At 43.1% G+C, this 15,466-nt stretch overlaps 1 protein-coding gene across 1 annotated transcript in view; it reads right to left on the reverse strand.

The window, feature by feature from the left end:
* Window positions 1-15,466, reverse strand: part of rin1b (Ras and Rab interactor 1b) — a 42,088-nt gene that overhangs the window by 3,431 nt on the left and 23,191 nt on the right. Inside the window, exons 6-11 of the mRNA XM_026162375.2 lie at window positions 14,721-14,893; window positions 14,235-14,519; window positions 13,539-14,094; window positions 6,046-6,354; window positions 5,507-5,638; window positions 3,626-3,795 (exon numbers count right to left, since the gene is read on the reverse strand). Of these exons, the coding sequence (XP_026018160.1) occupies window positions 3,626-3,795; window positions 5,507-5,638; window positions 6,046-6,354; window positions 13,539-14,094; window positions 14,235-14,519; window positions 14,721-14,893 (1,625 nt within the window). The remainder of the gene's footprint in view (window positions 1-3,625; window positions 3,796-5,506; window positions 5,639-6,045; window positions 6,355-13,538; window positions 14,095-14,234; window positions 14,520-14,720; window positions 14,894-15,466) is intronic.

The raw sequence follows: 15,466 nt of genomic DNA on the forward strand, positions 1-15,466 counted from the left end.
AACTAATCCCCCCAAATGAATTTGAAACGTGTTTGCACTCAGAAAACCAAAACAGGGAAATCCAGGTGTGCTCTTTCACCTCTGATTTAAAAACCGGCTTTCCAAAAACTCCAGCTCTGTCCCCGACTTCATCAAGAAGCTTCAGCGGTGATGCCCGAAATCAACTTTGAGTCAAATGTGGATCACTGCTCCTTTTTTTTCTACCCCACCTGCCAGAGTCACAGATAGAGGACAGTGTGATGTTGCTCAACACTGTGTTGCCATCAGTGTAATTAATGTGCTGTAATATCTGACCTCTTTGGATGGATTAGCACCTCTTTTTCGATGTCGCTTGCTTCTTTCGTGCAATTTTTATGTGCCAAAGCGCACTGTGACAGTTCTAAGCAGATGCTGGCCGCTCCAAGCTGCAAAGACCACACGTTTGATACGAGAGAGACTTTGATTGTTCTGCCAGAAGAAAAGAGATTTTAACTGGTGCCATCAAGCGATGATTTGCTTTGTTATTCTCTGACAGTCAAAGACGAAGCCAGGGTAGCCTGCTTCTGAGTGCAGCTTTGTGTTTAATCCATAAACGTGCAGAAAATGGTTAAAGCTATACTGCTGTCCAACACCAGCACTAGTCAAAGCAGCATGCAGAAGCTTTGCAGCTGCATGGAAACACTTGTCTTGGCCCTTGTATGAGATAAGCTAGAGTAGATCCAGAAAGTATTCACATTTACTAAACAAGCTATTTCTAGTAACTCTGTAATTATGCTGAAACTGCCAAACTGATAAATCAAACACACAGTTTCTTGGTGAAAGGGTGAAATCAAAACCCCAAAGTAGACTCCTCTGCAAATAGAACAAAACCTGCAGATTGAGAACATCTGAGTAAAAGATGTTCTGGTCTGATAGGCGGCATGGTGGAGTGGTGATTAGCACTGTTGCCTCACTGGGTTCGACCCCACCTGTGTGGCGTTTGCATGTTCTCTCCGGGTACTCTGGCTTCCTCCCACAGTCCAAAGAGATGCAGTTAGTGGGGTTAACGTAACTGATGATTCTAAGTTGCCCATAGGTGTGAATGTGAATAGCTGTCTGTCTCTCTGTGTTAGCCCTGCAGTCCGAGCATCCTGAACTGGAACCTTGATGGATAGATATTCTGTTCTGATGAGCCTTATAACCCCAAAAAACATTTAGAGAAAAAGATTGGGACAGGAGATAGTTGTCCTCCGATGTCTTCTTAAACCTGGAAATAGCAGCAGGACTGAGCGTGCAGGATGCAGGACATAAAATGTCCACATCCTTGCTGCGAATTAGACTTTTCCGTTCCTCTTCACCATCTACACTGCAGACTTCTCCCACAATTCCACCCAGTGCTTCCTGCAGAAGTTCTCTGATGACTCTGCAATAGTCGGCCTCATCACTGATGGGGACGACAAGGAGTACAGAGGTCTGACCCAAGACTTTGTGGACTGGTGCCAGCTGAACTACCTCCAGATCAACGCCAGTAAAACCAAGGAACTGGTGGTAGACTTCCGCAGGCACAAGCATTCTCCACTGCAACCACTGAACATCCAAGGTATGGACATTGAGGCTGTGGACAGCTACAGGTACCTTGGTGTTCATCTGAACAATAGACTGGACTGGACTCATAACTCAGACGCCCTCTACAGGAAAGGGCAGAGCAGGCTGTACCTGCTGCGGAGACTCAGGTCGTTTGGAGTGGAGGGCCCACTCCTGAAGAAATTCTATGACTCTGTTGTGGCTTCTGCTATCTTTTATGGTGTGGTCTGCTGGGGCGGCAGCATCTCTGCTGGGGACAGGAAGAGACTGAACAGGGTGATCCGAAGGGCCAGCTCTGTTCTAGGATGCCCTCTGGACCCAGTGGAGGTGGTGAGTGACAGGAGAACGGCGGCTAAGCTGTCATCCCTGATGGACAACATCTCCCACCCCATGCAGCAGACTGTGACAGCACTGAGCAGCTCCTTCAGTGGGAGACTGCGGCACCCACGGTGTGGGACGGAGAGATTTCGCAGGTCTTTCCTCCCCACTGCTGTCAGACTCCATAATAAAGACTTTAACTGATCAAGCACACACATCCATACATATGCAATAATACTAAGTGCAATAATCCTTTCTGTCATCGTTGTATTTTTACTCAGTTGTATATAGTATTTGTATTTGTATTCTATTTTTATCTTATTGTATATTTATTCTATTTTATTCTACTGTATATAGTATTTTATTCTATTCTGTACAGTTGTGTACTGTATTTATTCTTATTGTATTCTAATTTTTGCCTCATAACTTTTGCACTGTCCACTTCCTGCTGTGACAAAACAAATTTCCCACGTGTGGGACTAATAAAGGTTATCTTATCTTATCTTACTTCAAGCAGCTCCTACAATTACTTCCTCTTTCTTACAATCTAAGACGTGCTGTTTAATACCCAAGTCTGATGCTTTGCTTCTTACACTGGGCAGCTGTAGCTCAGGTGTTACAGCAGGTCCAATCAGAAGGTCAATGGGTTAATCTCTGACTGCTCCAGGCCACATGTCTAAGTATCCTTGGTTAAGATACCAAACCCCGTGCTGACACCCCTAAAACCCCCTTGAATCCATCCGTTGGAGTGTCAGCGTGTGTGAAATGGTGGATGTCCAGGAAACGCCAGGCACTGCTTGGAAATAGCATCAATCTGAGGGAAAGGCAGACTGATCAGAGCAGAGAGACGGAGATAAACCACCTGACAAACAGGCGACGGTTCACCTTTTTAGCATGACAGTGACTTGAAGCTAATAACCAAACAGCCACTCTGGAGTGGCCTCAAAGCAGCTCTCTGCCTGTCGCTAAGTGACCCCATCAAATCCCAGACTTAAACGCCACAAAACATCAGTCGAGAGGTCTGAATAGGCGCCTTGCATCCCATCAGGCTGAGAAAATCTGCCAAGAAGTATAGAATAAAATAAAAGCTTACTTTGGCTGCTCCCTAATTCCCAACAGGGTGCCACAGCAGGGTAGCTCTGCGTGTTTAATTTGGCACATTTTCTTTATGCCAGATGCCCCTACTGATTCAACCTCAAAGGGATTTGCATCTCCTCCTGGGATCAAACCAGAGATCTTCTGCTTGTTGGGCAAACGTGCAAACCACTACATTATGGAGCCAGTCCAAGAAAAATGGAATAAAAGCCACACTTTTACAGGCTTGACCAGAGTTATCCAAGAAAGCTCAAAACTGTAAGGAGATTTCTGCAAAGCTACTGATTAGCATTAGTTTCTTTATCCATATTATCAGTTTAATCCAATTCCCTGCGTTTGTAATAACCTTCATGTAGAAAAACAGATTAAAGAAAGAAAAAAATAAGACATCCGCCTCACATGTGTTTGTTTTTCTTTTGATCGTCATTCATCCACCTGTAAGATTTAGTTTCGTGTCTTTAAACCGTTTCTGCCGTTAAGTCGTCCACACGGGCCAAAATATCCCATTAGAGTTGTCTCACTGCATAATAAGCAGCTGTCCACACATAAATCACCATTTCACACAAGAGAGGTTTGTGTGAAGGCTGTATACTACATTACTCCACAACAAACCCACATGTAATGCTACTAGGGCTTGTGCACTGCTACAATCGAAGCAGGCGGCGCCTACTTGGCTCTGCTGATTCTCTTTCTGTCTCTGGGCCTCTCGGCTCCGTCTGCAGCTCCACTCTTTCAGCGCTTCTTGGACCTCTGGCGTCAGGCAGCCCGAGAACGGCTGCTCCTTGTCCAGGCTCTGGATCAGACGCAGGCTGGCGTACACGCTGGTCAGGTAGTAGCCACCTGTAGGCGAAAAAGGTGTAGGAGGGAAAAAGAGTGTAAAAACAGGACTAAATCTTGCATCACATAGTACTTCCTCCTACTCTGTCCTTAAAAAGATTGTCTTAAACTTCACTGCCATGTTCTGCTTTCAAGAGATTTTTTTTTTATTTACTTCCTAAATTCACTTCCTACACTCTTCCTGTGTAAGTCAGAGGTACGAATTAATAATAGAGGATAATAATATAATAATAATGTAGTAATAGCTACCAAAATACAAATAAGACAGAGTAGATTATGAACAGTCAGTGCAATTTTAAGACAAAAAGCGAGTAAAATGTGAATCATCAAACGCAGATTTGTGGTAATATCTGAAAATGTGTATTTTTGAAACCAGGAAAAAAAAATTAACTAGCTGTCATAAACCTTCATAATATCTGTTCTTTTTATTTTGCTGTTACCTGTGTTCCTTCTCTCTGTCTTTTGTTAGTTTTTCATCTTTAACTTCCTGTTTTAGATTGAAAGGTTAGCTTTTTGTGTGTGTCTCTTCTGGTTTTAATTCCTGTTTGTCTTCCTTTGCCGTTTTCACACTTGTGTCCTCTCTCCTGCATCCCTGACGATTTTTGATTATCAAATACATCCAAGTATCTACAAAAGTTTTGCATCAGTGTTTTATTTCTACTAATCGAATTTATTCATTAAAGTCACTTTTCTTTATATGGGAATAGGTATGTAGTATTAGTAGAAGTCCAACAGCACAGTGTTCGTTAGAGTAATTTGCATTGCCACCATATAAACATAAAAACACATAAGAAAAGCTTCACACAACAAAAAAACACCAAATCACTTGTGAATGACCTTTTTAAAAACAGTTTAAGGTTGCACTTAAAAATATTCCAGTCTGGATACAATTTGATTTCTTCTTCCTCTTTCAGCTGCTTCCTTTACGAGATGCTGCGGCGGGTCATCTGCCTCCATCTCACCCTATCCTCCTCCGTCACACCAACACTCCTCATTCACTACACCCATGAATCTCCTCTGTGCTCTTCCTCTTCTCCTCCTGCCTGGCAGCTCCACCTTCAACATCCTTTGTCAAATATATCCACTCTTCCTCCTCTGCACATGTCCAAACCCTCTGACCCTTGTTTCTCTAACTTTCTCTCCAAACTGCTCAACCTGCGCCGTCGCTCTGATCTACTCATTTCATCTCCAGCTCGGTCTCCTGTCTTTTTTGTCAGTACCACCGTCTCCAAAACATACATCACAGCAGATCTCACTCCCATTTTGTAAACCTTCACTCATGCTGCCATCCTTCTGTCATAAATCACCCCTGAGACTTGTCTCCATCCCCGCCACCCTACCGACACTCTCTTTTTTTATCTCTCTCGTGCATTGTTTATTGCTTTGGATGGTTGACCCCCAAACTCAGAGGAATCAAAAGCACCTGAGAAGTAATTTGGTCCTATTTAGCCTTTGGCCCATAAATTACTTTTGATTATTATATCATCAAATGTTTATGTTGTCTGGCTATTACAGACGGTGATTAAAAATAACCTAACTCAGTTATGCACTGTGCTGTCCCAAAACAAAGACAGCAAACGTAACAAAACTATTGTGATAGCTGCTCCTGCGCTGCACAGTAACAGAGGTTTAATGATGGCTGTTGTACCAAAGATATCCTGGGACGACCTGATACAGTGTTGCGGTGCGACCGATGCCACAGTTTAGGACCTACCCTCTCCTCCGAGCCATGAGGGCTCCAGCAGCTCCATCATGTACTCCACCTCTATGAGGATGTGAGGCTTGTTACACTCCACGATCACATAAGACAACGACGGCAGGAAGTCGTCCCAGCTAACTTCCTGTCCTGCATATATATTAAGAGAAGGAAAGGAAAAGAAGAGGCTGTCATCGTTCTTTCTGACAGCTTGAAATGAACATTGTACCAAATAAACAAGTGTACAAAAGCAAGCAGGTTGTGCTGCTGCCCACACAGATACAGTTTGAAATGTGAAGGTTTTGACAGTGAAGAATGGCTCTGCAGAGACGCCTGACCTTCATTTTTTCGTCTTTCTTTTTTTTTTTTTTTACAGCCAGGATCACAAGCAGCAGCGACAAAGCCCTTTATCTGTAAACGCCACAGAAAGTGAAAAGTCTCCAGTCTCAAACCTGATCTTTAACTAAAAACATCACAAATCCACATAAAACTCCAGCTGAAGTGACTCCATCTCTGGCTACCTGTGTTTCTGTCTGTGCAGCATCCAGCAGTCTCACCGTGTAAGGACCCCATGGCCTTGTGCACACACTTGCACACTTGGAGCAGCAGCAGCACCTTGTCGATGGGCGAGTGCGTCCGCTGCATCAGGACCAGTTTCTGCTTCACCCTCTCCACCTCTCGGCTGTCTGGAACGCCCGTCCGAACACCGAGCCTTTCCATGGTGGCGTCCCCTTTCAGCCGGAGCAGGTTCTGGGTGAGACGCTGGGTGGAGCCGTCCTGATTGTGCAAAGCGACCAGGGCTTTCTCGAGGTGGGACCTCAGAGGCCTGAGCACACAGGAGAACATGGAGCGCTCCAACGCCAGGTCTGCGAAAAAGGGGAGGGGCTTGTTATTCGGGAAAACCAGCATTTATTCTGACAAACTGATGCACAAGGAAGGAAGAGAACTAATTTTTGTGTTTTGTGCAACTGGGAAATACTGACACAGAAAGGTCTGCAGCAACACTTTTCATAATGCATGAAATTCCTTTTAAATTAAGAAAACGCAGAAGAAAAGCTTTTTTTCCAGTTTTTATTCTGTCCTGCATTTTGAGAAGCACCCATGGAAATTAAAACAAAGGTACGTCTCTAGAAGAGGATCTTGGGGCCGCACCTTCTTCCAAATGACGTAATCACCTTTTTGGGTGAGGAACAGTGTTGTTCCACTGTGCATCACTGTAAATATAACTATAAATATAACAACAACCCCTCAAAATTCTTCAGGTAATTTTATATTTAAACAATAAAAATACAATTAAAAAATTGGCTCTCCCTCCTATATTGTGGTTTGGTCTTCTGCAGAGGCGTGTCTAGAAGGTGGGCATGGGTGGGCACCAGCCCACCCTCAAAATGTGATTCCCCCACCACCAAAGCAGCACCTTCAAACCAGAGGAATGTTAATCTTGTAGTTCCTGATACCACTGGATGAGAGCACAGATAGGACTAGTAGGAATGTAACTGAGTACATTTACTCAAGTACTTCACATAGATTTAATGTACTTGTACTACATTTAAATATTTCCATGTATTCTATACTTGGAATGCAATTATTCCACTTCATACGCCATTTGTTTTTAAAGCTTTCGTTACTTCTTATTTTGCAAATTAAAAAGATTCACACATCAGTAAATCAATAATTATAACCCCAAAACATCATTAGTACATTTACTTTAGGTACTTTACATATATTTGAACTATTAAGCTAGTTAAATGGGATTATAACTGTTACTTAGGTTAAATATCTAAATTCTTTTTTCCACTTTGCAAAACAACTATTCATCACAAGACTGTGTTTAAATTCTCATGCAGTTTCACTTTTCACACAATAAATCTGCAAAGGCAGGGCTGTATATGAGCTTTAAATGTTATAATTTATTCAATTTAATATTTCTAGATAAATGCCAATGTCAGTTGTTTTCTATGGCACATTTAAAAGCCACAAGGTTAAAAGTAAATGTGCTTTGCACAACAAGCAAGATAAAACCACAGTTCAGTAAAATAAACGTTGCAAAAGTGAACTTAAAAGAAAGCATATTTGAGACACTGTTCCTTGTGCTCACTAGTCAATAGAAGAACTTTTTTTACTTCACACCTGAGTCTTGTGCTTCAGTGCTGCCTCCCTGTACGGTATCAACACCCATGCTGCAGCGCAGTAACAATCCTGATGCTAATGGATTAATGAAATCAATTAAAATAATGACCTCATTAACCTTGCTGAAATTTTAACCAATTTTCAAGTGGTTCGCTTTAGTATTTGTTCCTGATTTCCAATGAGACCCCACGGCTGGCTCTGCATCCCAGCCCACTGCCACTCCATTTACAAAATCCTGGAAATGTCTAAGTGGGGGGCGGGGGACCATTAGGGACCGTAACATTTTATCTACATTTATTTTAACGATTACTGCTCTCAAATACTCAGCCATCATCCAGTGACCTGCGATAAAGTGCACATAAAGTAAAATTACCTTCAGAAAACAGACAAATATATGAAAATACATAAAAAAAATTCCAACAAATAACATTGGCTTGATTTTTTTTAATGATCTCGCCCACACCGTGTCAAGTCCCATTGTCTGGTTTAAAATTAATATTTAGATTATTTATTTAGAACCTTCATTTAGAGGAAAATAATAATTCAGATAGCAATGGATCTGACAAAGTACGCTTAATGGAGCGATCCACAGAAACACAAATTACAGCCTTAAAAGGTTTAACTACTAACACACATTACTTACAGAGCGTACTGTACTTGACTGTGTGCTTTCTGTTTTGCCTCACATCATATAAAATCAGATGTGCTTTGGATTCGGGAGATTATTGCTGAGCGAAATGTTGTTCAAACTCTTCTGCTGTAGTGCAGAGTGAGTGTTTGTAGTAGAAACAGCTCCTATTTTGCATGGTCACATTAACCTGAAAGCGACCCTCCCTGCAGTTCACCTCCCGGCACAGTTTTTCCATTAACCCTTTTCTCAGAGCACAAACCTTTGCAGAGACACAGGAATCGTTTCAAGGTAACACAAATCAAAGTGATCAGCAGTCCTCCTCTGGCTGCAGACTGAGACTGGGATTTGTGCCTGCTATTCTTAGTCAAGACATAGTTACAGCAGCACATAACTGCTCCAAGAAAAAAATGTCTAGACTGTCATTTCGATCATCTCTCATCGCTTTGGGCGTGTTAAAGCCTGGGAAGACTGAAGGTGGTGAGATACCGTGTAAAAAAGATTAAAAAAACAAACAAACAAAAGGCGATCTACAACCTTCTGACAATTTATTGTGAACGCTTATTTCCATCATTGAAAGTTACAAATTATTAGCAGGTAGAGCTAAATCAAAATTTTTTAGTTATTATCTCAAAATTGAAACTTCAGTTTTAGTCGAATTTTTGAGTCTTTTTAGTGGCAGAAACAAGTTTCCACAATTTATGGCAAACATCCTGGCAGTTTTGATTGCATAGTATCATTATAATTAATAATAATACCTTCTTCAAAATGATGTCCGCCCACCCATCGCAGCTATAACAGTTTCAGCTCTTCTGGGAAGTCTTTCCACATGGTTTAGGAGTGTTTGTGGGAATTTTTAAACATTCTTCCAGAAGAACATTTGTGAGGTCAGACACTGATGTTGGACGAGAAGGCCTGGCTCTCAGTCTCCAATCTAATTCATCCCAAAGGTGTTTTTTGGGGCTGAGGTCAGGACTCTGTGCAAGTCAGTCAAGTTCTGTCAAAGCACACTCATTCATTCGTGTCTTTATGGACCTTGTTTTGTGTACTGGCGCAAAGTCATGTTGGAACAGGAAGGGGACATCCCCAAACTGCTGCCAAGGTTGGGGACATTTAATTGTCCAAAATGTTGGACATGTTGATGTGCTGAAGCATTACGCGTTCCTGTGCGACTGAACCTTTGACTACTACTTCATGGCTCAGTTGCTGTCGTTCCCAATCGCTTCCACTTATAATACCACTAACAGCAGTGAGGAAATTTATTAACTGGACTGGTTGCACAGGCGACGTCCTATCACGGCTTGTAGAAGCAGTCTGCAGGTCTAGGTGTTCGATTTTAAACACCTGTGGTCATGGATTTAATTTGAACAATGATTTGGATGGGTGAATGAATACTTCTGGCAATACTGTGTATTCATTACATAAACTAGGGATCCCAGAAACTACAATAGTGGCTCTAACTAGCAGCAGGCATAAGCTATACTTTCTCATCTTTGTTAGTTTTTCTGGGAACTCCTTTGTATCTCCCAGCCAATTTTCCACCTCGCTTGCACAAACCTGGCTCCCTCCTCGCTCTAGTCTCGCCTGCTTACCCACAATTCTTAGAGAAGTGCTTCACAGATGTCACAGAACTGAAATAAGGGTAAACCTTAGCTTTCTGTTCAGCAGGTCCTCACTTACATTCCCCTAAAGATAAAACACGCTTTAAAACCTGCCTCCAATGAAGAAACGAGCATATTTCTGCAAATGTTAAACGACCCGTTTAAACCTCCCTGATCATGTAATCAGAAATGACATTTTCTCATCCTCTGAAAAGCTCAGGAGTGTGTTTATTTTTTTGTTTTGTTTTTCATTTTGTTTTGGGGTGACAACAGTGAACTCGTGTACATGTAACGGTTCACATGCGAGCCTTCCCTTACACGTGTAAAAAACACACACTCGGTGGTTCTCCTGCAGTCAGTGGGCAGTCCTGACTAAGTGGGTAACAATTCTCCAGTGCACACTGTTTTTCCACTCATCATCAATATCCTCCACTCCCTCCTCTCCATGCTTCATGTTTCCCTGCTGCATAATCCTTGAACATCTCCCCCATCTACCTCACTATAGCACTCCCCCTTGTGATCAATCATTCCCACCCTCTAGTCTCTGTTTATCCACCTCCCTCTCTGCTCCATCTCTCTCTCTCTCACACACACAGCTCTGGAGAGTAATAGATTACATGTAATGTGATTACAACCCAGGTACAGAAAAAAAGCTGACTTTTTCTTTTCTCTCTTTTTTCCCTTTTATTTTTTGAGTTGTTACTCACAGTTCAGTAACTGATTACATTTTCAAAGTAACCTGCCTATTTCGATCTCTCCCTCCCACCCTCCTCTGAATCGTGCTGCTCTTCAAGTGAGCGTGGGACTGTGATATCTTTTTATGATAAACGAGGGGGAGAAAAAAAAATGCAAATGCCTCCCACCGACGCAAAGCGAGATAAATCAAAATCGCAGCGCAGGAAGGAAGGAAGGAAAGGGAGGACGGAAGGCAACGGCCGACCGCTCTCCCCTGAAGCCTCTGAAGCCAGGCAACCATCCGTCATCACACATTTACACACAAGCACACGCACCTGCGAGCGCAGACGCTCGGCCACACACAAAGCAGTCCAAACACGACCAAACCTACGCAGAGGAGCGTGTCAAAAGATCTAACTAGAATGCTTCCAGAGTAACACCCTGCGATGTCTTTACAATAATGAGACGAGTCCCGCTTTGAATGCTATGGATGTGAGTGCAGACGCGTCGGGCCGGGCTTTCCTAATGCTATTTTCTAAATACCAGAGACAATATGAGCTCCACTGAATGAGACTCTACCCCCCCAATCGCCCCCTACGCAAACTACTTTGTGTTGACAGTGCCTTTCACTGGAGCCCGAGCAGCCCACCATTTATCAGAAAAGGCTGTCTGTTTCCACAGACCTGCATCCTCTGGCACAGTGTCTATTGAATCACTGTTTTCTAATAGTACAGTTTGTTGGTTTTTTTGCTTTGTTTTACACATTTCTATCTCTCCTCGGTCCCTCGGTGCACTCACCATCGCCTCCTTTTTTAAATGTGATAAACCAATCAAGCATTCATATGAGAAAGGGTGGTGAGGATATTGTGCTCAGACTGTGATCCAGCACAGTCAGCTAAATTTGATCGAATCCTTCCCTCGGCGAAGCAAACTTACTTTGAGCTCCTCTGTGGCTCAAACTGAAAGATACTGAATGTCGTACAATCATGTTTAACTGTTTAGTTTTGCTTTGAGGTGTGAAGCGCTTTTGAAGATACATGTTAAGGAAGTGAAAGGATTGAACAGTCCTATCAGAGCGGGGCTGCCAGGGGGGAGGGGTGGGGAGGATCATCCACACCAATCAGATTATTGACAAAATGACCGCACTATAGAAGCAGAGGACCAGCAGTGCAGTACCAACTACAGCACTGAAAAGACTCACAGTTGAATGGATAACACTGATCATCTCACTAAAAGGAAATTTAGCCTTTATATGGATGTTTTGTGAGTTTTTGAGGCCCTCTTCTAATCAGGGTGTGTGGCTTTATCTCCACATGGGGGATCATCATGTATGAAATCACAGCCAATCAGTTCTCTGGAAAATAGCATCACCGTTCCTGGAAGATCCTTCAGACCTCTGTTTGTGGACAGTTGGAGGGTCTAAAGTTTTTTAATAGAGCGTGAAGTCTCTGTGTTTCAGTAACTGATACAGATTCTTAGACTCTTTCTTTTAAAACTGACTACAATTTTTCATCAATTTTATTGCTCTATAAGCATCAAGATATGATTCTGAAATGGGAAACGGATGTATACTTGTGGACTTTATATCAAATTCATGCCGCATTTTTTCTTTACTTGCTCAGAGAACATTAAACCCCTTTGGAGCAGCAGGTGATAAAGTTGTGATATTGAGAAGTCTGTTAACCCACGCAGACGGGCTCTCCTTCGTGTCTTTAAATAGATTAAACTTTGTGAATATTGTCACTCTTTACTTACTTTTAATCCTAAACTACCGTACAGAGTTTGTCCTCTATCTCTCTCTCACACACACACACATGGCTGATTTGTCTGTAGCAGCTGTGTCACTTTCAGCCCATATTGTGTGTGTAACCTCTTCATATGTTTTTTTGTAATATTGTAGTTTTATCTTCCTTCGTAAAAATCCTCCACTCTGCTGCCTGCACTGTTATCCATGATTATGATCAGCAGGATGCTGCCAACACCAACCCGTTCCTGTGAACACACTTGTAGCTAGATTGATAAAGCCTGGTTTAACTCATTGAGCTGATAACGACCTTCGTGTGATTGCTTATCCTGATCGCCAGTGTAAGAATAAGTGAATCCAGATAATAGAAAAAAATGGCACAGGTCTAGCAGACTAGGAATGGATGATCTGATATCGTCGTTTTGGTGTTGTTCCTGGAACAACATTTACTATTTCGTTCCAGGATCAACATTGCAAGTGACCAATCACATTGTTGTGACGTTATTCTTTGGCGCGCCAAGCCATTCGTGCATTTATGAAATTCCAATGTTGCAAGGACAATATCAATTCTGCTTACTGTTTATTAAAGGGTCAGGGTCAAGGTCCGTTGATCGGCGGACAGAGGTGGTTTCTCGCAGCTTAAGTACAGTTTTTTGTTTTACGGCAGTTTTTCCCGAAGTCGCAAAAGTATGATGTCACAACATTCTGATTGGTCACTTGCAATGTTGATCCTGGAACAACATTTACTATGTTGATCTGGGAACAACACCAACATGACGATATCAGATCGTGCGACTAGGAATACCCCACCATGGTAAGAGCAAGTCCAGCAGGACAATGCTCACGTCTTCAGCTCGAACTATGAGAACTGACTTCACCTCAAATTCTCTACAACAACATTCAATCTGTGCAATGAGCTCAAAACAATTCGGATCCACAGAGGCCACTCAAAGCAACCATCAGGACACCACAAAACACCCTCAGGAGGAAACTGAACTAAAAAATACTTCATGTTGAATTCCAGTTATTTTAATTTGTGTAACAAAGTAAAAACTAAATGTTCCTCAATGGAATAAGATTCTGCTAATAAACCTGCTCCAGCTCCAGCTTAGAGAAATTTCAAAAACACAGATCAAACTATGTTTTAAATGCACCGTGTTTCATATCAGAGTGTATTTAATAATAATAATAATTTCCCCCAGGGATCAATAAAGTATTCTGATTCTGATTCTGATTCTGATTTGCATGTTAATTATGTTTGCATTTGCTTACCCTTCTCGTTCTCTGGCACCAGGGTTTCAATGGGAGGCTCCAGCTCTCCGCTGTCCAGCAGGCAACACTTTGCCTGGGACAGAAAGAGGCGCAGACCCTGCAGAAGCTGCACGGAGGTCACGCGTGATGAGGACGATGCCGAAGGCGAAGACGTCAGGGATTTGAGCACCTCTCTCTGCTCTAGGAGGAAGTCCTGAATGATACCCCCGAAGATTGAGCGCCTGTCTCTGGACAGCTCTTCCACCAGCCGGGTGAGCCGCTTGTCTGGTGCAAAGAAGCACACAAATGCCTCGCTCATGCGGTGCAGCCCGCCGCGACCTCGAGAGCGCAAGAGTGGCGGGCGATGGTAGGCGTGCATTTGGGTTTGGGACATGCTTTCAGGTTCCGTGTCTGAGTCATGGTCCTCATCCATACTGCTGAAGGAACTGCTGCTGTCGAGCTCAGCCAAAGATGGAGCCGGGCGGCGCTCCATGGCCAGAAGTGCCACCTCGATGCCTGGCTCCTCAGCTGGGCCAGACGGCTGGGGCTTCGGAGGCTCCTCCACCTTGGGAGATGTCTTGAAGAGAGGAGAAGTTATTGCATGATGTGAAAAGCGACATATTTACTATAAATCAAGACAGAAAGGAGGTGTGCTCACATATCCGTATCAGTATAAGCATGCTTTGACGTGCAAATAAAGATCCTGACTCTTATTACTTGTGGCACATAGACAGACATCAGGTCATCCTCCTCAGCAGATCCAGGTGAAACAGCAGGAGTTCTCCTCAGGACGCCTGCACCGGCGTGAACTCTCCTCTGTGGGTTGTCGTTGGTCTTGTTCAGCCTTTCTGACCCACCAGGTTGCTCAACTGAAAGGGGAGGTGAGTAGGAACCAACCCCCTCGAGGGACAGATTCATGGAGGACTCAGAGAGCCGGAGCCGCATGCTGCGCTTGAAGCGGTGCCGTTTATTGGAGGCACTGTGGTTTGTGAGCTGTTGCTGCTGTAAAAAGGGAGGAAATGGATTCAAGGGTAGATTGATGAACTGTTTATTTTTCTATAAGTGATTATCTATAAGAGTAAAGTGCAGGGTGTAGTTATTTATCAGTTGCAGGGACGCTTCGATTTAGAGCACTTGTAGAGGCCAGAAAAGCACCAACGGGTGTCCTTGAAAGGTCTCAGAGAAAGCTTCTAAGCAACTAACCTTGCAAACCTCCAGCTGCAGAAAGAGCGGGTTAATGAAGCACAGTTTGCCTTGTGTGCCCCTTGACAGCAGGGGACATCGGTCCTGGACCCCAGTCTGGGCCTGACTGGTGGATGCAACTGGCTCCATCGGTCCATTTTGGATGTCTGAAGCACTCGGTGAACTCCAGAAGTCTAATTGAAAAACCAGGAGAGGGGAGATAACTTAAATATTTGAGTAAGTCTTTATTGTACTTTATTTTACAAGTGTTTAAACAGCGTTCCCATTTTTTAATGTTTCACCTGCTTGAAAACTAAAACAATACACAGCACAACACACATTAACCTGTGTTTTTTTACTGCAAGCTGATCCAGAAGCAGACTGATTTTGGAGAAGCATGATGAGAAAGAGTCTGGTTATCACTTTTCGCAATGAAGTCACACCCCACTGCACTACAGAAGTATGCCGCGCATTTAAAAATAGACGCAAGCTGGCAGCCACCACTTTAGTCAGCTATTACTTTACTCTCTCATTCTCTCAAACTTTGGTTTTCTGTCAGCGATCTCGTCCTGAACACATCTTTAAAGTCCTTAAATCTCATTTAGGTTCAGTGTTAAAGGGGGAAAAAACCCTCAACAGCCCCACCCCCACCTCTGGTTAGTAAATTATGAGAGAGTAGGACAAATAGGAAATACCTTATGGTAGCAGCTCTGTTGGGCTGAAGTATTTAGGCAATTTAGACAATTAGACAGGCTGACCCAAAAATG

The sequence above is a fragment of the Astatotilapia calliptera genome, chromosome 3, assembly GCF_964374335.1.
Source record: "Astatotilapia calliptera chromosome 3, fAstCal68.1, whole genome shotgun sequence".
NCBI classification, from domain to species: Eukaryota; Metazoa; Chordata; class Actinopteri; order Cichliformes; family Cichlidae; genus Astatotilapia; species Astatotilapia calliptera.